Here is a 26158-nt window from a genome sequence, read left to right as displayed (position 1 = left end):
AAAAATATATTCTAGGGGAAGAAGAGTTTAAAGAAAATATTCTTTCAGAAGTAGGCGATGAAAAATTTCCTATGGAAAGAATCTAATACACAGCCGGGTGCTGCCCACATTTTGGATCATAGGTCGGCTACACATTTCAACTAACCCTTATCAACTACCAGAAGACTCTATTAAAGAAAAAAAAATTCTAAAGGTCTTTTATGACAAAAAGTCCTCCAATTTTGCACAAGTCATTTGTTTGGCCCAAGGACGAACCCTATTGAAATTGGAGATCATCGGTCAAAATTTAAATAAAGCTACCTTCGTCCGATTTGCCTTTTATTGTGCACCAAACGTGTAAAATCAGTCCGAATAGTATGGAATTTTGCACGTACGATCAGATTAGATCTGAAAATAAGTATGCCAAATTTGATCGAAATCGGTTCAGATATAGTTATAGCCCCCATATATATTGTTCATCCGATTTGATATTTTTGTCCTCCGCAACGCAAATATGCATTCTGTAACAACAATATTTGGGGAAATATATCAAATACAGCTTAGAAATTCATTTCCTTAATTTTATCGAGATCGGTTCAGATTTGAATATAGCTCCCATATATAACTTCGTCCGATTTACCTTTTATTGTGCACCAAACGTCTTATATTTGCCCTAATGGGATGGAATTTGGCACTTACGACCGAATTTAGTCTAGAAGCTAGTATGTCAAATTTGATGAAGATCGGTTCAGATATAGCTAGAGCTCCCATATATACTGTTCATCCGATTTGTTGTATTTGTTACCCACAGCCGTAATATGCACTCCGTAACAACGATATTCAGGGAAATATATCGAATACAGCTCAGAAATACATTTGCTAAATATTATCGAGATCGGTCAGATTTGGATATAGCTCCCATATATATTTTTATCCGATTTCAAATTAATTGTGCACCAATTGGGCAATACAAGTCCGAATTTAAAAGATACAAATGCTTCGGCATATTTAGTCCTTTCAACTTTAAATTATAATTATAATCATAGCGTGTATGATTGAATTCTCCCATAAAAACTTTTAGCTCTACGGAGCGGAGCTCTACTAATTAGCAAAGTGATGTAGGGTGTCATAAAGTCGGACCCGCCCGACTTTAATACTTTCTTTACTGTTTTTTTGTTTTTGTTTTTAATTAAATTTTCAATTCTTCATCCCGATTTTCGTTTCCATTAAATTTAATTATTTTATAATAACTTTACTTAAACTTAAATCCAAATTATATTTTTTATGATACACGCATTTATCCTTTAAAAGACTAGCTGACAGCATAAATTTTAATTTTCATAAAATGTTTTCGTTTCAGCTGCTGCTTCATCGTCTGTCTCACTCTCACCTTTGGAATGTTGCAAACCAACCAGGCAACCAAGCAACAGCAACAGCAGCAACAACAACAGCAATGGCAACAAAAGAAACTTGTTAATCCCATAGAAATTGTTGGCCACTTTACTGGTCGTTTCCATGAAGATACCAAAGGCAAGAAGTAAGTGATAATAAGTCGAAAGGATTTTCATGTTAATTTCTTTCTATCCATCTACACACACATATATCTGAAAGTGTGTGTGTGTGTGCTTGCCTAGAAAAAAAAAACAGAATTTCCACAGACTTAGTTGTATAGATAGTTCCTTTATCTCTCTCTTAAATTTTACTTTGTTGTTGAGCAAAATTTTTTTTTTTGTTCAAACACAGTATCAGATTAGTTTAATGGTTTTGTTGTTAGTTTTTAATGATAATATATAAAAATATTTATGTTACGGTGTATGTGTGTGTGTATTTGGTGTTGCTCTTGTCCTGTGTAAAAATATTTTAGTTTTTAAGAAAATTGAAAATTTGTTTTCTGTCTAAGCTCATAGCACATGGACAAAAACTAAATACCTGAAAAACTTGTATTCTCACATAATAAAGGAAGATTTAAAAGCTTGTTGTTTTTTTGTCTTTTAAATTTCCTTAAAGTTTTGTTAAAAACTTTTCAATCAATTAAATTACTTTTTTCTTATCTAATTTTGAACAAGATTTTTTTCATCTATTTCTATAGAAATAAATTATACTTTTTTTAATGGATTTCTTAAAATAAGATGACTTCCTTGTGTACCTGGGTGCGTATGATTGTTGTCGCAATGTATACGCCATCACTTTAAATTGAGTAAAATAACAAATCAGTTTTTCTTTGAAAAAAAAATTGTTCCAAAAAAAAGCTCTTCAATCAATTAAATTCAATTAGTTTCTTATGTTTTCCTGAGAGAAATATACTTCCTTGACATATTTTAAGACAAAAATATTGAAAATTAAATTCCTATGTTTGTAATAACCCAGCATTATGTGAAGTGTGGTTTGAATGTTAAATACCTATTTATGATCCTTTAAGTGAAGAAAACGATAAAGAAATAGATTAAAAAAAAAAAAAATTAAATTAATTAAAAACCTAAGGCTCTGGTGGAAAATTAAGGTATAGATTTTTCCATTGTTTAAGGGAAGTGGTTGGTGGTCCCCAATTAACTTCAATATCATGATAGATTGGTATATTTTTAAAGAACTTTACATGGACCCACTAATATTTAGTTAGTATTACTGCTTTAAGCATTTCCAGATTGTTTCTGATTTCCATAACGCTTTTGGTTTTCATAAGCCAGAACTTGAATAGTTTCAGAACCACGCAACCGCCGATATATAAAGTATCCGAATTAAAATGTATACGATTGTAGCCTTCATTACCTTTCAATCGATTTCTAAAAATGTTCACTATTTTTTAAAAAAACCTTTAATTAAAGCATGTTTGATGGCCTGTATTGCCTTAAGAGTATTCTATTCTTTAAGAAAAAATATTCCTTAAAAATCACCGTTTATTTGACCTTTGGTCCTTGAAAAAATATTCTTTAAAAAATCCAAGTTTATATGACCTTTGGTCCTTGAAAAAATATTTTTTAAAAAGTCCTTGAAAAAATATTCTTTAAAAAATCCACGTTTATTTGACCTTTGGTCCTTGAAAAAATATTCTTTAAAAATCCAAGTTTATTTATCCTTTTGTCCTTGAAAAAATATTCTTTAAAAATCCACGTTTATTTATCCTTTTGTCCTTGAAAAAATATTCTTTAAAAATCCATGCTTATTTATCCTTTTGTCCTTGAAAAAATATTCTTTAAAAATCCACGTTCATTTATCCTTTTGTCCTTGAAAAAAAATTCCTTAAAAATCAACGTTTATTGTTGTATTAGTCCTTGAAAAATATTCTTTAAAAAATCCACGTTTATTTGACCTTTGGTCCTTGAAAAAAAATCCTTAAAAATCCACGTTTATTTATCCTTTTGTCCTTGAAAAAATATTCTTTAAAAATCCACGTTTATTTATCCTTTTGTCCTTGAAAAAATATTCTTTAAAAATCCACGTTTATTTATCCTTTTGTCCTTACAAAAATATTCTTTAAAAAATCCACGTTTATTTATCCTTTTGTCCTTGAAAAAATATTCTTTAAAAATCCACGTTTATTTATCCTTTTGTCCTTGAAAAAATATTCTTTAAAAAATCCACGTTTATTTGACCTTTGGTCCTTGAAAAAATATTCTTTAAAAAATCCACGTTTATTTGACCTTTGGTCCTTGAAAAAAAATCCTTAAAAATCCACGTTTATTTATCCTTTTGTCCTTGAAAAAATATTCTTTAAAAAAAACCACGTTTATTTGACCTTTGGTTCTTGAAAAAATATTTTTTAAAAATTTACGTTTATTTGAACTTTGGTTCTTGAAAAGTATTCTTTAAAAAATACACGTTTAAGGTTCCTTTGGTCCTTGAAAATATATTCTTTAAAAAATCCACGTTTATTTTTGACCTTTGGTCCTTGAAAAAATATTCTTTAAAAAATTCAAGTTTATTTGACCTTTGGTCCTTGAAAAAATATTCTTTAAAAAATCCACGCTTATTGGGCTGAGGGTCCTTGAAAAAATATCCTTTAAAAAATCCACGCTTATTGGGCTGAGGGTCCTTGAAAAAATATTCTTTAAAAAATCCACGCTTATTGGGCTGAGGGTCCTTGAAAAAATATTCTTTAAAAAATCCACGCTTATTGGGCTGAGGGTCCTTGAAAAAATATTCTTTAAAAAATCCACGCTTATTGGGCTGAGGGTCCTTGAAAAAATAATCTTTAAAAAATCCACGCTTATTGGGCTGAGGGTCCTTGAAAAAATATTCTTTAAAAAATCCACGCTTATTGGGCTGAGGGTCCTTGAAAAAATATTCTTTAAAAAATCCACGCTCATTGGGCTGAGGGTCCTTAAAAAAATATTCTTTAAAAAATCCACGCTTATTGGGCTGAGGGTCCTTGAAAAAATATTCTTTAAAAAATCCACGCTCATTGGGCTGAGGGTCCTTGAAAAAATATTCTTTAAAAAATCCACGCTTATTGGGCTGAGGGTCCTTAAAAAAAAATTCTTTAAAAAATCCACGCTCATTGGGCTGAGGGTCCTTGAAAAAATATTCTTTAAAAAATTCACGATTATTGGGCTGAGGGTCCTTGAAAAAATATTCTTTAAAAAATCCACGTTTATTTGACCTTTGGTCCTTGAAAAAATATTCTTTAAAAAATCCACGTTTATTTGACCTTTGGTCCTTGAAAAAATATTCTTTAAAAAATCCAGGTTTATTTGACCTTTGGTCCTAGAAAAAATATTCTTTAAAAAATCCACGTTTAGTTGACCTTTGGTCCTTGAAAAAATATTCTTTAAATCTACGTTTATTCGACCTTTGGTCCTTGAAAAAATATTCTTTAAATCTACGTTTATTCGACCTTTGGTCCTTGAAAAAATATTATTTAAAAAAAACACGTTTATTTGACCTTTGGTTCTTGAAAAAATACTCTTTAAAAATCCACGCTTATTTTACCTTTGGTCCTTAAAAAAATATTGTTTAAAAAAATCCACGTTTACTTGACCTTTTGTCCTTGAAAAATATTCTTTAAAATCCACGTTTATTTTTCCTTTGGTCCTTGAAAAAATATTCTTTAAAAATTTACGTTTATTGATCCTTGAAAAAAATTCTTTAAAAAACCAACATTTATTGGCCTTTGAGTCCTTGAACAAATATTCTTTAAGAAATCCACGTTTATTTGACCTTTGGTCCTTGAAAAATATTCTTTAAAAAATCCACGTTTATTTGACCTTTGGTCCTGGAAAAAATATTCTTTGAAAAATCCACGTTTATTTGACCTTTGGTCCTGGAAAAAATATTCTTTAAAAAATCCACGTTTATTTGACCTTTGGTCCTTGAAAAAATATTCTTTAAAAAATCCACGTTTATTTGACCTTTGGTCCTTGAAAAAATAATCTTTAAAAAATCCACGCTTATTGGGCTGAGGGTCCTTGAAAAAATATTCTTTAAAAAATCCACGCTTATTGGGCTGAGGGTCCTTGAAAAAATATTCTTTAAAAAATCCACGCTCATTGGGCTGAGGGTCCTTAAAAAAATATTCTTTAAAAAATCCACGCTTATTGGGCTGAGGGTCCTTGAAAAAATATTCTTTAAAAAATCCACGCTCATTGGGCTGAGGGTCCTTGAAAAAATATTCTTTAAAAAATCCACGCTTATTGGGCTGAGGGTCCTTAAAAAAAAATTCTTTAAAAAATCCACGCTCATTGGGCTGAGGGTCCTTGAAAAAATATTCTTTAAAAAATCCACGATTATTGGGCTGAGGGTCCTTGAAAAAATATTCTTTAAAAAATCCACGTTTATTTGACCTTTGGTCCTTGAAAAAATATTCTTTAAAAAATCCACGTTTATTTGACCTTTGGTCCTTGAAAAAATATTCTTTAAAAAATCCAGGTTTATTTGACCTTTGGTCCTTGAAAAAATATTCTTTAAAAAATCCACGTTTAGTTGACCTTTGGTCCTTGAAAAAATATTCTTTAAATCTACGTTTATTCGACCTTTGGTCCTTGAAAAAATATTCTTTAAATCTACGTTTATTCGACCTTTGGTCCTTGAAAAAATATTATTTAAAAAAAACACGTTTATTTGACCTTTGGTTCTTGAAAAAATACTCTTTAAAAATCCACGCTTATTTTACCTTTGGTCCTTAAAAAATATTGTTTAAAAAAATCCACGTTTACTTGACCTTTTGTCCTTGAAAAATATTCTTTAAAATCCACGTTTATTTTTCCTTTGGTCCTTGAAAAAATATTCTTTAAAAATTTACGTTTATTGATCCTTGAAAAAAATTCTTTAAAAAACCAACATTTATTGGCCTTTGAGTCCTTGAACAAATATTCTTTAAGAAATCCACGTTTATTTGACCTTTGGTCCTTGAAAAAATATTCTTTAAAAAATCCACGTTTATTTGACCTTTGGTCCTGGAAAAAATATTCTTTGAAAAATCCACGTTTATTTGACCTTTGGTCCTGGAAAAAATATTCTTTAAAAAATCCACGTTTATTTGACCTTTGGTCCTTGAAAAAATATTCTTTAAAAAATCCACGTTTATTTGACCTTTGGTCCTTGAAAAAATATTCTTTAAAAAATCCACGTTTATTTGACCTTTGGTCCTTGAAAAAATATTCTTTAAAAAATCCACGTTTATTTCACCTTTGGTCCTTGAAAAAATATTCTTTAAAAAATCCACGTTTATTTGACCTTTGGTCCTTGAAAAAATATTCTTTAAAAAATCCACGTTTATTTGACCTGTGGTCCTTGAAAAAATATTCTTTAAAAAATCCACGTTTATTTGACCTTTGGTCCTTGAAAAAACATATTTTAAAAAGTGATCGTTTGTTGCTCAGTTAGTCCTTGAAAAAATATTCTTTAAAAATCCAAGTTTATTTGACCTTTGGTCCTTGAAAAAATATTCTTTAAAAATCCAAGTTTATTTGACCTTTGTTTCTTGAAAAAATATTCTTTAAAAAATCCACGTTTTTTTGTCTTGGGTCCTTGAAAAAATATTCATTAAATATCCACGTTTATTTGTCTGTGGGTCCTTGAAAAAATATTCATTAAATATCCACGTTTATTTGTCTGAGGGTCCTTGAAAAAATATTCATTAAATATCCACGTTTATTGGGCTGAGGGTCCTTGAAAAAATATTCTTTAAAAAATCCACGTTTATTTGACCTTTGGTCTTGAAAAATATTGAAAAACCACGCTTATTGGGCTGAGGGTCCTTGAAAAAATATTCTTTAAAAAATCCACGTTTATTTGACCTTTGGTCTTGAAAAATATTGAAAAACCACGCTTATTGGGCTGAGGGTCCTTGAAAAAATATTCTTTAAAAAATCCACGTTTATTTGACCTTTGGTCTTGAAAAATATTGAAAAACCACGCTTATTGGGCTGAGGGTCCTTGAAAAAATATTCTTTAAAAAATCCACGTTTATTGGGCTGAGGGTCCTTGCAAAAATATTCTTAAAAAAATCCACGTTTATTGGGCTGAGGGTCCTTGAAAAAATATTCTTTAAAAAATCCACGTTTATTTGACCTTTGGTCCTTGAAAAAAATGTTCTTTAAAAATCCACGTTTATTGATCCGGGGGTCCTTGAAAAAATATTCTTTGAAAAATCCATGTTTATTTATCCTTTTGTCCTTGAAAAAATATTCTTTGAAAAATCCATGTTTATTTATCCTTTTGTCCTTGAAAAAATATTCTTTAAAAATCCACGTTTTTTTACCTTTGGTCCATGAAAAAATATTCTTTAAAAATCCACGTTTATTTATCCTTTTGTCCTTGAAAAAATATTCTTTAAAAATCCAGGTTTATTGATCTGGTGGTTCTTGAAAAAATATTTCCTAAAATATCCTCGACTCAGTTTGAAGAACAGTGAGTTGAAGCTTTCAGAATTCAAACATTTCTTTAAAAGTACATTACTATAGCCTTTCAATATGATTTTAATCCAAACTTTAAAAAAAATTACCTTGTGAAACAATGAATTTTATAATCTCCCTTTAAAAATAGATTTGGCAGCCGAGCCGTCTGCTGCCTTGAGAAAAAACACATAAATTAGCGGAATATTAACTTTTTAAACGCCTAAAAATAGACAACACTTTACTATATTTTTTGGGTGGTTTGGTATGCGAGAGTTTCCATTCAACAATCCTTGAGGACAATTTTTAATGGCACTATTACATTAACACAAACCCCCCGGGGATGTTAAGCCACCTCCGTGTCCACTATGATTTCTGAACATTAAAGACATTAAAAGTTTTGCGCTTATTGGCATTTTGTTTTCTTCCATGCTTTTCATTTGCACTGTTACTATGGTAAAACAGAAACAAAACGATGAAGAAGAGGAAGGAGCTGAGTAATAACAAACTTGAAATCTTAAGTATCGTCCTTACCACTTCGAAGTCAAAGCAAAAGTACAAATAATGACAAGGACAATTGTGTTGTACTTGTTGTTGTTTTTGTCGGCGGTGGAGATTCTGATGTTGTTGGTTATAAACACTTAAGGCTAACATGCGAACACTCACTGCAAGCTAAACGCGTATAATGACCTTAGTAGTGGTCATAATTTGTAGAGAAATCACAAAGAGAAAAATCAGTGTAAGAAGACGGAGCAAGTTGGAAAACCGAAAGGAACAAGTATGAAAACATAATAGACATCATAATTGTTATTGTTGCTATTGTTGTTGTAGAAATAGAGAAGACAAGAGATTACACGAATTTTTTAACGAATATTTTTCCTAGTATAGGAAAACAGATTTTTGAGAATATTACTTCTAGGATCAAGAGACGCAAGAGTGGGTTTTTGCTAAATCTTTTTTTAAGGATCAACAAGGACTCACAAACACCCACATATCAATAAATATGGATTTTTTAAAGGAAAATTTTTTCAAGGACCAATAAAAGTGGATTTATTAAAGAATATTTTTTCAAGGACCAAAGGACATATAAACGTGGATTTTTAAAAAACATTTGTTCAAGGACCAAACTATAAATAAATGTGGATTTTTTAAAGAATACTTTTTTAAGGACTATCGGAACAATAAACGTGGATTCTTAAAGAATATTTTTTTAAGGACCAAAGGAAAAATAAACGTGGATTTTTAAAGAATATATTTTCAGGGCCCAAAGGATAAAAACACGTGTATTTTTAAAGAATATTTTTTCAAGAACCGAAGGATAAATAAACCTGGATTTTTAAAGAATATTTTTTCAAGGACCAAAGGATAAATAAACGTGGATGTTTTAAAGGATATTTTTTTCAAGGACCAAAGGTTAAAAAACGTGGATTTTTAAAAAAATATTTTTTCAAGGACCAAAGGATAAATAAACTTGGATTTTTAAAGAATATTTTTTCAAGGACCAAAGTATAAATAAAAAATGTGGATTTTTAAAGAATATTTTTTCAAGGATCTTTGAGAAATGCAAGTTTATAATTCTCTGTATTTATATAACCCTCAAAAGGATTCTCCATTCCTTCCACATAAATCCAATTGGCAGCCCATCACCACAAAGCTCACTTATTCCCTTTTTTATCCTCCACATCTCATTAATCACCTGTCATCAAAAATCCTTCGAATTCCTTACTTTTATCGCATTGTCCTACTCATATGTCACCTTCATTTTTACTGGCCTTTAAATTGACACTCAATGTCATGGCCATAATGGAGTTTATATTACCACTACCATTTCTCGTTTTTGGGCGAATAAATGATTTGGTCAAATTGTTTTCAACACTTTGGCCAAAAAGGGGGAAAACTACACATTCTTCCCTCCGAAAAAAAGTTTTTTCTTCTCTCCTCTGTCACTAAATCAAATTGGGTTTGAATACTGGCATCAAATACAATCATTACTGCCCCGACGATTATATTGACGCCCCAGGGAGGCATTAGATTTCAGGTAAAGTATCTTCGAATTGGAAAACTTCTTCACTTAACAAATTGCCACTTTCTCGATGTTTTTTTTCACCAGGCGGCTGGAGGGTACAGGTTTGTTTTGGGCGATAAAAGCATGCATGTGATATTTCGAAAGGATAATCCAAGTGGTTGAAATAACAAACCCACTAACACACACACTCATATATATGTGTCCCCTTGAAGTGCTGGAAAACCATACAGGAAACCCTTTTTATTGTCAACGATTTTGTTGTTGGCCAACCCAAAATGGTTGGAAAACAATACCACATCCCTTTTTTGTTTTGTTTTTGTTTTTTGTTTAGTTTCGCAAACATCACCAATAAAGGTCCTTTTTCCTGGGGATAAAGTGGCCAAGAACAACAATGTTTTGTGTTAGTGTTCGTAGGCGTAAATGTCACAACTGGCGTTTCATGTGTGAAATTTGATCAAACATTTGAAAAATTGGGTCTTGTCGAAAAAGTAAAGAGTTAATCCAGTCTAAGGCTGTTGTTGGTAAAACGTGACATAGTTAGGATATTTTAAGGACAATATCCTTATTCACAATTGACGATTATCTAATCAAGATGAAATCGAATAGTTTAATGCATAAATAATACCTTTTGAAGGACAAATGGAAAATCCGGAAAAAAGTTAAGTAGGGTGGTCAGTCATGTGATTGGTTTAGAAAATCAATCGAATAATAAATAAATTTCCAAATAAATAATAAATTGTGGATAAAATAAATAAAAAAAATAATAAATACTGTTTGAGGATTGCCTATTTTGACAACCCCGGAATATGTTTCATATGTAATTAAACACACTCCTAACTCAAGGGTTCGACTTGAGTATGTAAATTGACTTACTCTGGGCAATTGTGTTGTCTATAGGGCCACTTACGACAAAGGTGTTTTAATACACCTCTCCGCCTTTAATCTGACCACGGTTATCCAACAGCAAGTAGAATTCCCTGAGCAAGTTCTTTCTCCTGGAAGAGCAATTTGTCCAAATATTTTCTTCCTCTGTTGAGACACGCCAAAATTCTCGCCTTCGTTTAGTTCCACTTTTAGCTTAATTTTTATGCAATTTTCTCCAAAATTAATTTGCAATTTTTACTCAACCACTGTGTTGGGTAATATCTACTTTTTTGTTTGCCTCTAGCCCATCACCAAATTAAAACACTTCTTCACTCTTTAGTTGTTTCAAATAAGAATGTTTTATTGTTTTTCTATTCTGGTTTAACAACCAAAAGAATAGCGGGACAATATTTTTTACATTGAATAGCAGCAGAGCGATCAGCAGAGGCAGAGCAATAACATAAACAGATATGATGCACTCAACGTATGTATGTATGTTTGTACGTATGTGCGTTCTCTGCCTATCACTTGATCGTCTGACTGCTCATCCATATTTACAATAACAATGCTAGTTATGATGGATTCTCTTTAGGGCGAATTCAAAGTAAATAATAAAAAAGGGAAAACAGAAAAAATGACATTAAGGTGGCTCTTGTAGCGTTAAAATATTAAGTACTGAAAATAATTAATTTAAATAATGTTATGTTTTCAAAAATGCTCTTTGAGCAACAAATCAAATTTAAATAATATTAAAAAATCATTTGAGTGATTTAACATCCCGGGCCCCATTGAAACCCTGGTTTCAATCAAACTTTATTCTTTAGGAAGTACGGCTAACTTTGCCACGGGACGCTTTAATGTAGTTTGTGATGTCTTGACTTCTGCCACTCGAACAAAACCGTCTGCTCCTGGAATAAGTTTGGTAACACGACCGATGGTCCATTTCATGGGGGGAACATTGTCTTCGTGTATGAGCACCATATCGTTGACTTGAAGATTTTGTTGTGGGTTTTTCCAGCGATAACGATTTTGTAACTGAGCCAAGTATTCTGTGTGCCACCTGCTCCAGAAATGAGACTTTATGGCTGAGATTCGTTGCCACTGTTGTAGATGAGAAATGTCAGAGTCATATTTTATCTTCTCTGGAATACACTGCAACGGGCAACCAATGAGTAAATGCCCTGGAGTAAGCGCTTCTAAGTCGTTGGGATCTGTGGATATCTGGCAGATAGGACGGGAATTTAAAATTGCCTCTATTTCAACAAGGGCTGTGCATAGCTCTTCAAATGTAAGACGAGCACTAGGGAGCGTTCTGAGCAAGTGGCCTTTAGCTGATTTCACAGCAGCTTCCCATAGTCCACCAAAATGAGGAGCTCTGGGAGGAATGAAGGAAAATTCTATGAACTTCGCAGATGAATAATGAGCAATTGCTTCCTTATTTTTGTCGAGGTGGAAAAATTTATGAAAATCACTCAATTTCCTCTCTGCTCCAACAAAATTGGTAGCGTTATCGCAATAAATTCTTGACGGTACACCTCTGCGGCCAGCAAACCGCTTTAATGCTGCTATGAAGGCCTCGCTGGACAAGTCGGATACCGCTTCTAGGTGTACTGCCTTTGATGCGAAACAAACGAAGACAGCAATGTAGGATTTTGATGGAGCTTTCCCTCGAATCCTGAGATACGTTGGTATGGGACCAGCAAAATCAACTCCAACAACATCAAATGGGCGGAAACCGGTAACTCGATCCTTGGGTAAGTTGCCCATTACCTGAGTGAGTAATTTCGGTTTGTATCTTGTGCAATGTATGCACTGATGAACCACCTTTCGGGCCAAAGACCGACAATTGACAATCCAAAATTGCTGCTGAACCAAAGATACTAAGGCTCTTGGACCAGCATGGTAATTAGAGCGATGAATGTAGATCACCATGATTTTTACGAAGGGATCGGTTTTGGGCAGGAGCAAAGGAAACTTCATCTCTGGTGTAAGCTCGGCATTTAATAATCGGCCGCCAACTCTTATTAATTGCACTCCAGAGACATCTTCTATAAATGGAGCCAATGATGACAGCTGACCAGAGACAAATCCATGTTTTGATATTTCAAGGAATTCCTCCGAAAAATAATGTTGTTGAATGCACCAGACTATCCTATGGAGAGAATGTGTCAACTCATCTGGAGATATAGAGGGCAAGTGGAGCGATTTTCTTGAACGAATTCGAAATATATATGAGAATATTCTGAGACATTTTAAATAGTTACTGAATTTATGGACTGCTTTTAGGATATAGGGTAAGTCCTCCTTTTTTGTTATCAATGTAATTTTTCGTCTTTCAATATGCATGTCCGCTTCGCTTAGACTTGGGCCAGAATAATTTGGCCAATTGAAAGATGGACCCATAAGGAAGGAAGGGCCTACGAACCAAGGCGAAACCAGTATATCGGAAACAGAACAACCTCTAGATACTAAATCAGCGGGATTGTATTCAGTAGGAACATATTGCCATAGGACATCAGGGCAAGTTTCTTGAATCTCAGCTACTCTGTTACCCACAAAAGTAGACAAGGTTGAAGAGTGGGAATTAATCCAATGAAGAGTAATCTGAGAATCCGACCAGAAGTAGATTTGAGAAATCGGGAAGTTAAAATATTGCTTTAATTGGCTCCAGAAGGTTGCGAGTAAATGAGCAGCACACAACTCTAATCGAGGCAATGTTCTCGTTTTCAAAGGCGCAACTCTTGACTTTGATGCGATTAAATTTACTGCTATGTTTCCCAAAGAATCTTCACAGCGAAGATATAAACAGCAACCATATGCCTTTATTGAAGCATCTCCAAATCCATGGACCTCTATGTTAGTTGAATTTGGTAGTCGAATGTATCGAGGAATCTTTACTTGGGACAAATTATTGTAATCAGCCATGATGGATTCCCAAGCTGATTCAATTTCTTGAGGAACTGATTCATCCCAATCACATTTTATGATCCAAAGATGTTGGAGCAATATTTTTGACCTGATGATGAGAGGGCTTATTAAACCCATTGGGTCAAATAGCGTCGACGTCAGGGAAAGAATGTTTCTTTTCGTATTATGTACATATGATTTGGATGGGCGAAACTCAAAATGGAATGTGTCATTATCTGAGTGCCATGTCATACCCAAAGTACTTGTGACGTCATCATTTAGCTTCATTTCTTTTACTTCATCTTCACTTGAGACATAACCTGGGTAATTGCTATGCCATTTCGAGAGTGAAAATTTCGAGTAAGATAAAATTTCGGTGACTTCGTTCTTAATGCGTTTTAAAGATACAAGGTCATCCGCTCCAGTAACCATATCGTCGACATAAAAATCATTCATGATTATGCCTTTTCCTACTTCGTATGGGTTGGGAAAACGTTCTGCGGCATAATGTAGGCTTCGAATTGCGAGATATGGTGCCGAAGCTGTCCCGTATGTAACGGTGTTGAGGGCAAATGTTTTTATCGGTTTGGTGGAGTCATCTCTCCACAGTATAAGCTGAAGTTGTCTATCCTCAGGGTGAACCAAAACCTGACGATACATTTTGACGATATCAGCTGTCATTCCGTAACGATGACACCTGAAACGAAGCAGAGTAATTAATAAATTGTTCTGGATTGTTGGACCCACCATCATAATTTCATTCAGGGATGTTTGTGAAGAGGTTCGACATGATGCGTCGAAGACAACACGCAACTTGGTCGACACACTGCTGGGGCGAAGAACACAGTGATGTGGTATGTAATAGTTGGGAACTGAAATATTAGTGTCGTCCACCTGAGACATATGGCCCAATTCCTCATATTCTTTAAGAAATTTTGAGTAATCCTCTTTTAATTCAGGGTTTTTGTTCAATTTTCTCTCTATGGAAAAGAAACGACGCAGGGCAATGTCTCGTGAATCGCCAAGCACATTTGGGTCACCTTTAAAGGGTAATCTCACCATTAAGCGTCCATCCGATTGAACTGATACATTTTTCACAAAATGGTCTTCACATACTTTTTGTTCTCGGGACATATTTTGGCATTTGCTTTCAACGACGTCAATTTTCCATAGCATTTCAATATTTTTATTTATCTCTTGGAAAATATCTTTGTGTTGTACAATGGAGTAAGTAGACCTTTGTGATGATATTGCCGTTTGACTTGTATACTTTCCAGAGACAATCCATCCCAAGAGAGTTTTTTGTAAAGTGGGCAAATTTTCTCCAAGTTTAATTTGACCAACGGATAAGAGCGAAAAGAATGATTCTGCTCCGAGTAAAATATCGATTCCTCGTCGACGATGAAATTCTGGATCAGCTAGCTCTATGTTGGAGGGCAAATTGAAATCATTAACGGAAAGATTATCATCAGGATGATAACCAGTTATATTGCGAGAAACCAGGAACTCTAATGACATATTGAAGTTATTAAGACGAGATCTTATTGTCGTTTGTGTTTTATGAGTGACTCTCAACTTCGAAGAGCCAACTCCAGAGACATCTGTTGAATTTGTGCATTTCTTGAGATTAAGAGATTTGCATAATGTCTCACTTATGAAGTTAACTTGAGAGCAAGAGTCAAGCAGAGCACGGCCCAGTTGATATTTTCCCTCTGAGTCACGAACCAATACTAATGCAGTAGCAAGAATAACAGCACTCACTTGGGGACTGGGTTTGTTTTGAAAGGTGCTATGTGTAGCAGCAGATGATGATGACGGTTCTTCTTCTTTCTGGGGACAGGTTGGTTCTAATTGCTTATGAAGAAGCGAGTGATGACGTTGTTTACAAAATCTACATGAATATTTTGAGGGGCATTGTATGTAACCATGCCCTTTTGATAAACAGTTGAGGCAAAGTTTTTGTTGCTTAGCTTGTTCAATTCGTTGATTAGGAGTAAGAACGATGAACCGCTGACAAGTTGATATCATATGACCCGATTTGGAGCAATGACTGCACACAAAATCTTGAGCCACATTTTTTGTTACGAATGAATGTTGTTTTTGATTATTACTATGTGAGTAATTTGTTGTTATGGTAGGGTTATGCTGTTTTGAAGACCGTCGGCACTGTGCGTCCAATTGCTGACAACGCTTGTCCAACATGGAGCAACATTCAGTCCAAGAGGGTAATTTAGAGTAATCGATGTATTCATCCCATCGTTGTTTGGTTTCAGAATCAACCTTGCTCATTGCGAGATGAATTATGAAGGCATCACAAATTTGTTCACAGGAGCCAAGGGATTTCAAAGAGCTATAGAGAGCAGAAATTGTATCCACAATATTTCTCAATTGCTTTGGAACAGGTTTATTGGACTTCGGAAGTTCAAACATTGATGTCACATTTTCAAGAAAGATTAGTGTGTCATTATCGTACCGCTCCTTCAATCTTTTAAGGGCACTAGAATAATTTTCATCTGTGACTTGGAATGCCTTTATGGTTGCAAGCGCTTCCCCACTAAGACACGAGAGTAAGTGGTTGAATTTTTCCGAAGTAGAAATATTTGGGTCATTGTGGACCAAATTGTTAAACGTATTTATAAAGTTCTTGTATTCCAGATATTTCCCGTCAAACTTCGGTAATTTTAAGCTGGGTAATCTATTAGATGGGACATGAGGCAACACAAAAGATTGATCAGTTACACTAGGACGTCTATCTTGCCCAATTTGAGTAAGAATTTTAGTTTTAATTGAAACATATAGTTCCTCGATTTCGGCTCTTCCATTATCTCTGGGAGACAATCTTTCTATCTGACTTTGGTAGTAAGAAGCTTGCTTGTAGTGGGATTCTACAATTCCCAACCGACACTCAAGTTCTGTATGAGACAATGAAGTGTTGGATTCAATTATATTTTTAATTCGGGTCATACTCCCCTTTGACGAGCCACGTTGTTGTTTCAATTCCTCAATGGTTGTGTCCTTTTGGGAACCCTGGACTTGTTCATCAGTCATTTGGAATTATAATTTAGTATAAATTTGTGTAAAAATGTTTTCCGTTGTTTACCGATGATAGGATTATGTTGCGCAAGAAAGAGAAGCCGGTTTATGAGAATGCCGTCTCAGTCTAATTTTCAGCTTCAGCCACTTGAGCAACGATAGTTTTAAAAATGGCACCAAAAAATTAGATGAAAAGTAGGCGAGAATGCTGTCTCACTCTAATTTTTCAATTCAGCAATATTCCTTATCGCTTATAAAAATGGCTTCGATTCTTTTGCAAAATGACGGAGTAATGGCTGACAGTAAAAAGGCGGGCAAACAAAATCCAAATGCACTTGGGTAATATGGAGCAAAATTTTTGGGTTAAAAAGACACAAGTGTCCTGTCACGGTCGCCAATGTTTGAGGATTGCCTATTTTGACAACCCCGGAATATGTTTCATATGTAATTAAACACACTCCTAACTCAAGGGTTCGACTTGAGTATGTAAATTGACTTACTCTGGGCAATTGTCTTGTCTATAGGGCCACTTACGACAAAGGTGTTTTAATACACCTCTCCGCCTTTAATCTGACCACGGTTATCCAACAGCAAGTAGAATTCCCTGAGCAAGTTCTTTCTCCTGGAAGAGCAATTTGTCCAAATATTTTCTTCCTCTGTTGAGACACGCCAAAATTCTCGCCTTCGTTTAGTTCCACTTTTAGCTTAATTTTTATGCAATTTTCTCCAAAATTAATTTGCAATTTTTACTCAACCACTGTGTTGGGTAATATCTACTTTTTTGTTTGCCTCTAGCCCATCACCAAATTAAAACACTTCTTCACTCTTTAGTTGTTTCAAATAAGAATGTTTTATTGTTTTTCTATTCTGGTTTAACAACCAAAAGAATAGCGGGACAATATTTTTTACATTGAATAGCAGCAGAGCGATCAGCAGAGGCAGAGCAATAACATAAACAGATATGATGCACTCAACGTATGTATGTATGTTTGTACGTATGTGCGTTCTCTGCCTATCACTTGATCGTCTGACTGCTCATCCATATTTACAATAACAATGCTAGTTATGATGGATTCTCTTTAGGGCGAATTCAAAGTAAATAATAAAAAAGGGAAAACAGAAAAAATGACATTAAGGTGGCTCTTGTAGCGTTAAAATATTAAGTACTGAAAATAATTAATTTAAATAATGTTATGTTTTCAAAAATGCTCTTTGAGCAACAAATCAAATTTAAATAATATTAAAAAATCATTTGAGTGATTTAACAAATACCAAAAAAGTATATAACAATTAACCCTATATTAATTAATAATTAATAAAAATTAATTAAAAAAATAAAAAAACAAATAATATATAAAAAATTCATAACAGAAAATAATCAAAATAATTAACTATACGTAACAAAAAATAATAAAAGAAAATAAATAATAAATATTAATTAGTAAACAAATATATAAAATAAAAAAATAATATATTATAACTAATAAGTAATAAATAATGAATAATTAAATAATAAAATATGAAAACAAACTAACAATAAATATTAACAAATAATAAATGACTTATAACCAAAAATAAATTATTTAAAATGAATGGGAAAAGTTATATAATTCTTATTTATGATATTATTTGTTTTTTTTTTTTTTTGGTATTAGTTTTTTTTCAATATTTATTTTTAGTTTGTCAAGAAAAAATCATTGAAAAATTCACGCCTATGAATCTTGGATAAGTTTATAAAAAATCTTTAAAAAAATAACATCTTTGGGCCTTAGAGAAGGCTTGAAAATATCTTCAAAAATGTCACGCTTTTCGGCCTTGGGGGATTAAAAAAACTTTTAAAATACTTTTTAAGGAAAATCGAAGCCTTCAGGCCTTGGAGTAGCATAGAAACCAGTCATGCCTTTGATTCTTGAAAGAGTCCAGAATAAATCGTCGAAAAACTCGCGCTTACGGGCCTTGGAAAACGCCAGAAAAAAATTCAAAATTCTAAATTTATGGGTCTTGTAATATTCCACAAAAAAGTTTTCAAAATTCCAAGTTTATGGGCTTTGAGAAGTGTTGAAAAATTCTTAAGCAAATCCACGCCTTTGAGACTTGTGCGGGAAAGTAGTGCGGGAAGGATATTAAAAAAACTCCACGTCAGTATGCCTTAACGAGTTTTTGGAGCTTGAAAGAATTAAAAAAAAACTTTAGTTCGAGAACTCTATAAAACCTGTTTTAAAACATACGCGCTTTAAAAAAATCCATTAAAATATTCGCCTCCGAAAACTCTAAAAAAATATATAAAAAATTATACACATTCATGCCTTCGAGGACTGTACATAACATTTATACAAAACCCACGCCTATGAATCTTGGTATCTACAAAATATGTATTTAAAAATCCACATTTTTGAATCTTGAAAAAGTTCAGAAAAGGTCATCAGAAAAACTCTTTAAAAAGTTTCACGAGTGAAAGAAAAGGAGTCCAGAAAAACTAGTTTAAGATTCACGACCACTGGCCTTGGACGAGTCTTGAAAATATCTTTAAAAAGCACGTCTATTGGTCTTGTTGGTATCTGGTAATACCTTTAAAAAATCCACGTCTATTGGCCTTGTTGAAGTCTGGAAAAATATCCTTAAAAAACCCTCGCTTATTGGCCTTGTTTGAATCTGGAAAAATCCTTAAAAACCTATGTCTATTGACCTTGTTGGAGTCTGGAAATCTTTAAAAAATCCACGACTGCTGGCCTTGGGAAGAGTCAATACAAAATCTTAAAAAACACGCCTTTGGATCTTGGGAGAGTCGATACAAAACCTTTAAAAACCATTGTTTGAGTCTGAAAAAGAACTTTAAAAATCCACGTCTGTTGGAGGAGTTTAGAAAGAATATTACAAAATCTTAAAAAAAAACATACACGCTTTTGTGGGTGGTGGAGTCGAGAAAAAAATAAACAATCTTTAAAAAAATTACTGTTTTGGGCCACACCTATTGAAGTTTTCAGATGAACGTTTAAAACCTTAGAAAAATATTTAAAAAGTCCACTTCGTTGTGTCTTAAGGGAGTGTTGAAAAAAAAAAATAATTTAATAAAATCGAGATCGAGTTCGTAGATGGGCAATGCCGTTCCACTCCTTCTGGTGGAACGAAAGGTCGAATTTTTCCAAAAAAAATATTTTACTGCAAAGAAAGAGAAAAAATTATCCGATTTTCTTCAAGCTTTGCAAATCCTAATATTTGCATCTGTGATAGGTCAGATGCATCAAGTACCTTCCTCTCTTATAAAATGTTATGTACGATTGTCTTTAAATTATGCACATCACAATATTTTTATTAACCCAAGGTCTGGTGCGAAGATGGAATATATCAGTTCAATCCTTGCTGTAGCTTCCCCACAAAGTGTCAAAATTTTGAATACCCGTTAGCTCATAAAACGCGAAAAAAGTTAATTTTTGACATCAAAGTGTAAATTTTTTAAAAACAATAATAAAAATTAAATCTCGGAACGAAATAGGTTAGAAAAGTATTTAAAAATCTTAAAACATTTTTAAAAGCCTTCATTAAATTTTATATTGAAATGCCAAGGAACTGTCCAGTTTTTTCCGTATTTTTGTGGGGTCTAGCAAATCTTGAAAAAAAAAAAAACAATAATCTTCTAGAGTAGTCTAGAAGAATATTTCCAAATCAAGAAAAATCTTAAAAAAAAGTTCAAATAATACACGTCTTGGAAAGATTTCAAAATGTTTCTGAAAAAAATCAAATCACGCCTTTAGACGTGGGAGGACTTTAGAAAATGTTATTAAAAATTCCGGAGGTCAAAATTTCAAATAAAAAAACTTAAAAAAAAAAACATTATTTCTTCTTCGTCTTCGGACCTAGAAGGAGTCAAAAAAATGTCTTCAAAAATTCCTGCCTTGAAACCTAACGGATTCTGGAAACAAATTTGGACTATGACTTTGGAACTTGGAGGTCAACATTTTAAAAAGAAAAATAACTTTAAACAGTCCATACTTTCTTCTTCGTCTTCGGACCTAGAGGGAGTAAAAAAATGTCTTTAACAATTCCCGTCTTGATCCCCAAAGGATTTTGGAAACAAATTTATACTATGTATATGGTGACCTCCATGGTCCAAAGATAAATAGAAAAATAGAAATAAACTTCAAAAAATTCCGTACTTTTTTCTTCGTCTTCGGACCTAGAAGGAGTCAAAAAATGTCTTTGGACATTGGTTGTCAAAATTTCAAATAGAAAAAAACTTTTAAAAATCCCTAAGAAAACCATAATTTTTAGGAGGTACCATAGATGGGCATGCAAATAAGACAGATATGAATTTATAATAGATTAATTCTTTAAAATTCATGTATAAATAACAAAAAAATATAAATAATGAGACATTTATAATAAACAATAAAAATAAATAAATTAATTAATAAATATTAAAAATTGTAGTATTTAAAAATACCTCAACTCTCATTACAGCCTCCAATAAAAGATCATTGCACTTTCGAAAACATATTCAAAAACGAGCACAAATCAATACCTTTCAACACCATCCACACACAACACGAGATCTCATTGAAAATTTCCACAGAAATCCTTAAAACAAAAGAAAATCATCTTTGCGAAAAAAGTGAATTTTTTTACAGACAATAGCAGACAAAGGACTTTGAACTGTTGGAGGAGAAGAAGAAAAAGGCAAGAGAAAAGAAAACAGGATTTTTCTTAGAACAATTGTTGGCACATTCGAAAAGTACGCAGCATTTTTCAAGTGTACTTATTGTTCTTTTGTGTGCGTACCATTTTCAATTTCGCATCCACAACAGACAATATGAAAATTTGGGTTTGTACTTCAGTCGAGATGATTTTATTGAAATAAAAGGACTTCAAGGAGATTTTTTTTGCTTTGCAATTATTAAAGGTTATTGCACCGAGAAATATGAGATTTTAAAGTTATTTTTCTTGAAGCAATTAAGAGAAAATAAACGAGATTTGTCATAAAGAAAAACCAATTTTTTTCCAACAACAAATTCACTCTAATCCAACAAATGCAGGGTAAGATAAAAAACTGCAAAAAAGTCAAAAGCTATAATTTTTACATTTTTTTTAATTATACCCTCCACTTTGGAAAGGAGGGTATATTAAATTTGTCATTCCGTTTGTAACATCCCTAAATATTCGTCGTAGACCCCATAATGTATATATATTCATAATCAGCATAAAAAACGATTTAACGATGTTCGTCTGTCTGTCGGTCTGTCTGTCTGTCGGTCTGTCTGTCTGTACGTCTGTTTGTCCCTCTGTCTGTTGAAACCACGATACACCCCACATTATTTGACGTAGATCGTCAAAATTTAGCAGAATAATTTGTATTGTGTCTAGGATGGTTAGTATTGAAAATGAGATATATCGGTCCACATTTTGGTATAGCCCCACATAACGGTACCTCCCGATATTCGGTATTTTGATGATTTTTGTCGCATTTTCTTCATGGATTTGTCTGAAAATTGGTATTTGTAGGTCATAACGGGTCGCTGTACATGTGGCAAAACATTGCATGTACAGGTCCACGTTTTGGTATAGCCCCCATGCAAAGGTACCTCCCGATATTCGGTATTTGATTATTTTTGTCACATTTTTCTAAGGATCTGTCTAAAAATTGGTATTTGTTGGTCATAATGGGCTCTAGCTCCGGTGGCGAAACTTTGCATGTATAGGTCCACGTTTTGGTATAGCTCCCATATAACGGTACCTCCCAATATTCGGTATTTTGATGATTTTTGCCACATTTTCTTCAGGGATTCGTCTAAAAATTGGTATTTGTTGGACATAATGGGTTTTAGCTCCGGTGGCGAAACTTTGCATGTATAGGTCCACGTTTTGCTATAGCCCCCATATAACGGTACCTCCCGATATTCGGTATTTTGATGAGTTTTGCCACATTTTTTCACGGATTTGTCTGAAAATCGGTATTTGTAGGTCATAACCGGTCCCTGTGCGTGTGGCAAAACATTGCATGTACAGGTCCACGTTTTGGTATAGCCCCCATGTAAAGGTACCTCCCGATATTCGGTATTTTGATTATTTTTGTCACATTTTTCTAACGATTTGTCCAAGAATTAGTATTTGTAGCTCATAATAGGTTCTAGCTCCGGTGACGGAACATTGCATGTATAGTTCCACGTTTTGGTATAGCCCCCTTGTAAAAGTACATCCCGATGTTCGGTATTTTGATGATTTTTGCCACACTTTTCAACGGATTTGTCTGAAAATTGGTATTTGTAGGTCATAATGGGTTCTATCTCCGGTGGCGAAACTTTGCATGTATAGGTCCACGTTTTGGTATAGCCCCCATATAACGGAACCTCCCGATATTCGGTATTTTGATGATTTTTGCCACATTTTCTGCATGGATATGTCTAAAAATTGGTATTTGTTGGTCATAATGGGTTCTAGCTTCGGTGGCGAAACCACTACGCTTTTGTATAGTTCGATATAGTGGTACCTCCCGATATTCGGTATTTTGCTGATTTTTGCCAAATTTTCCCACGAATATGTCTAAAATTTGGTATTTTTGGGTCATATTTGCTTCTAGTGTTTCCATTACCCAAAGGTGGAGGGTATTAAAAGTTCGGCCCGGCCGAACTTAATGTTTTTTTACTTGTTTCATTTAATGCAAGCAAAAAATGTCGGAAATAGCATCAAATTTAAGAATAAGTTTAGATTTGTGAGAATTGTTAACCTTTGGCGCGAATTATGGCCTTCAAACTGCCAATGAAACCGTCACACGCTGCCCGAGTGTTGCTCTGCGGTATTTTGGACCATTACCGGCGAAGCGCTTGCTTGAGGTGATCGACACTTTGGTATTTTTAGTGCCAACCTTGATTTCCAAAATACTCCAGACACAATAACCAATGGATTGGTATCCGGAGATTTTGGTTGCCACTGTGCGCTGGAAATAAAGCGATGAATCTCATTTTGTAACCATTCTTGGGTAACGCGTGCTGAGTGCGATGATGCTGAGTCCTGTTGGAATGTCCAAGGTCTACGGCCAAAATGTTTGCGTGCACAAGGGTGTATTAACCTTCCAGAATTTTTTCGTGATAATATTCGGCACTTATTCTGATGCCACGGTCGATTAATATGAACGGATATCGACCATCGGCTGTTATGGCGGCCCACACCATCACCATGGCCGGCGCTTGAGTTCTGGTGGCCAATCGAAGGTGCATTTATTCTGATACCACGGTCGATTAATACGAGCGCATAGCGACCATCGGCTGTTATGGCGGCCCACGCCATCGCCATGGCCGTCGCTTTAGAATCGGTCCTGACGGCCCACCGAAGGTGCACATTTTCAGCTGACCTCTATGGCAAGTAAACACGATCATTTTGTTTATTTACAAACTGCTGGACAATGAATGTTTTCTCATCGGAGACGGAGAAAACCAAATTCGACAGTTCACCACTTTCGGCCAAGCGAAGCAATTCTTTAGCTCTTTTGAGTTTATATTCTTTCTGTTGCGGTGTAAGTTCTTGCACTTTTTGGAATTTCAATGACATTATTCCGAGCTCATTTTCCAATATTTGTCCAATGGAATATTGAGATATGTTCAGCTCACTAGCCATTTTTCGGCCACTGCGACTCGGCTTTTGATCAAGTTGCTTCTTTACTTTTCGAACCATTTCTGCTGATGTTGCTGTTTTCTTCCGTCCAATTCCTTGACATCGAGCTACGCTACCAGTATCGCACGGTAACGATCGATGGTACGAGACACAAAAGATTTATGCACATTTAAATGCTGGAGTGCTCTTACGATAACCACTTGTGGTTTTCCAGCCAAATATAAAGAAATCACACTATCACGCTTGAATTCCATCACGAATAACTTTTTTTCTGGAAAATTCTCACCAAAATGCTTGTGTACGCTTGTAAACAATATAATGAGCTGTCACTGGAATAATTTTAACAGCTGCCGGACGAGTTGCTTAGCAATGACAGCAGTCTGAAGTTGGTTGCAGTTATTTTTTATCTCACCCTGTAATTATAAGTACCTATGCTAGTTTTGCTGAGTTTTCACCCGAATCCGACAATTTCCATCGTTTGCATCTTTCTGATAACTTCCGTACATTAAGTTCATCCTCTGACTATTAAATCTCTTCCCCTCGAAATCGTAAGTATACCTCTTAATTACTTTCAAATACAATATCTAACTTCCTCTCGAAAGTAACTACAAAACTCCAACAAATAAACCTATAATGGGCCTCTTAACGCTAATAAAACTATCAAACTTTGTCTTTAGCCAGAAAAAAAAATTAAAAAACAATAATAATAAAACAATAATAATAAACTATTTAACTATTAGGCTATTAAAGAAAAAAGCCACTACAAATTAATTAGAAATTTTTGTTTATATTCCATTCAATATTTGTTTGGCTATTGTTGGAGTTGAAGCTAAAACAAACCGATTTCAGGAAACTTCGCCTCTCATTTATTTGTAAACATTCGATAATTACTTTATTTATGAAACCAACAATTTGAATGATGTCTTTCATATTTGTAGAACAAAATTGACTATTTGTTGGGAAAAAAAGTTTTCGATTACCTTGAAATAGTTTTGGAGAAAGTTTTCGAAACACATGTTTGTCAAGTCATTATGGGGTCCTTTGGATAATTAATGATGTACTCGTCTATAAAGAGAGCAATAAATTATTAAAGGGGACATTTGGGTTGAAGGTTGATTTTTTATACAAATGGCGCCCAATTGCATATTTCTCATGGTAATGTTGGGTAAAGCAATTTTTTTCGACTATGTTTATTATAACTTTCCGGAGATCTTGTGACTATGAAATTTCTCTGAAAAGAACCTTTGGGTATTGGTAGAGTTGATACACAATGTTCAAAAGACTTGATATAAAATCTTTATAAGAATTCACGCCTTTGGGCCTTAGAGAAGTTCAGAAGCCATCTTTAAAAAGACAGCGCCTTTAACCCTTTGGGGGGCTAAAAATATGTTTTAGAAAAATCCTCCTCCTTCTATGTCTTGATAAAGACTTGAAAAAATATTTAAAAATCCATGTCTGGGGAAAATGTTTTGACATTTGGATTAAAATTCCAGTTTTTATAGGTATGGCGCCCAATTGCATATGTCTCATGGTAATGTTGGATAAAGTCTTTTTTTTTTTTTTTGACGATATTTAATGTAACTCTCAGGAGATCTGAAAACTATAAAAGTTCTCTGAAAAGAACCTTTGGGTCAAGGGGAGTTGGTATAAAATCTTTAAACAAAAATATCGCCTTCAGATGAGGGAGAATTGATACAAAATCTTAATGCGAATCCAAGGGGCTAAAAGAAATGTTTAGGAAAAATCCTCGCTTCTATGTCTTGATGAAGATTTGAAAAAATATCTAAAAATCCATGTCTAGGGAAAATGTTTTGACATTTGAATTGAAATTCCAGTTTTTTTAGAAATGGCGCCCAATTGCATATGTCTCATGGTTATGTTGGATAAAGTCTTTTTTTTTAGAATTGATACAAAATCT

At 33.7% G+C, this 26158-nt stretch overlaps 1 protein-coding gene across 1 annotated transcript; it reads right to left on the bottom strand.

The window, feature by feature from the left end:
* Positions 1-11511: 11511 nt before the first annotated feature.
* Positions 11512-16653, bottom strand: LOC131804002 (uncharacterized). The gene is made up of 3 exons (XM_059126115.1): positions 16572-16653; positions 13860-15452; positions 11512-11909 (listed from the first exon to the last, which is right to left on the bottom strand). Exons 1-3 carry the CDS (start codon positions 16651-16653, stop codon positions 11512-11514), a joined length of 2073 nt encoding a protein of 690 aa, XP_058982098.1.
* Between the last annotated feature and the right edge of the window lie 9505 nt (positions 16654-26158).

The sequence above is a fragment of the Musca domestica genome, unplaced genomic scaffold (assembly GCF_030504385.1).
Source record: "Musca domestica strain aabys unplaced genomic scaffold, Musca_domestica.polishedcontigs.V.1.1 37, whole genome shotgun sequence".
In the NCBI taxonomy this organism is placed as follows: Eukaryota; Metazoa; Arthropoda; class Insecta; order Diptera; family Muscidae; genus Musca; species Musca domestica.
This window is presented reverse-complemented; position numbering and strand designations above follow the sequence as displayed.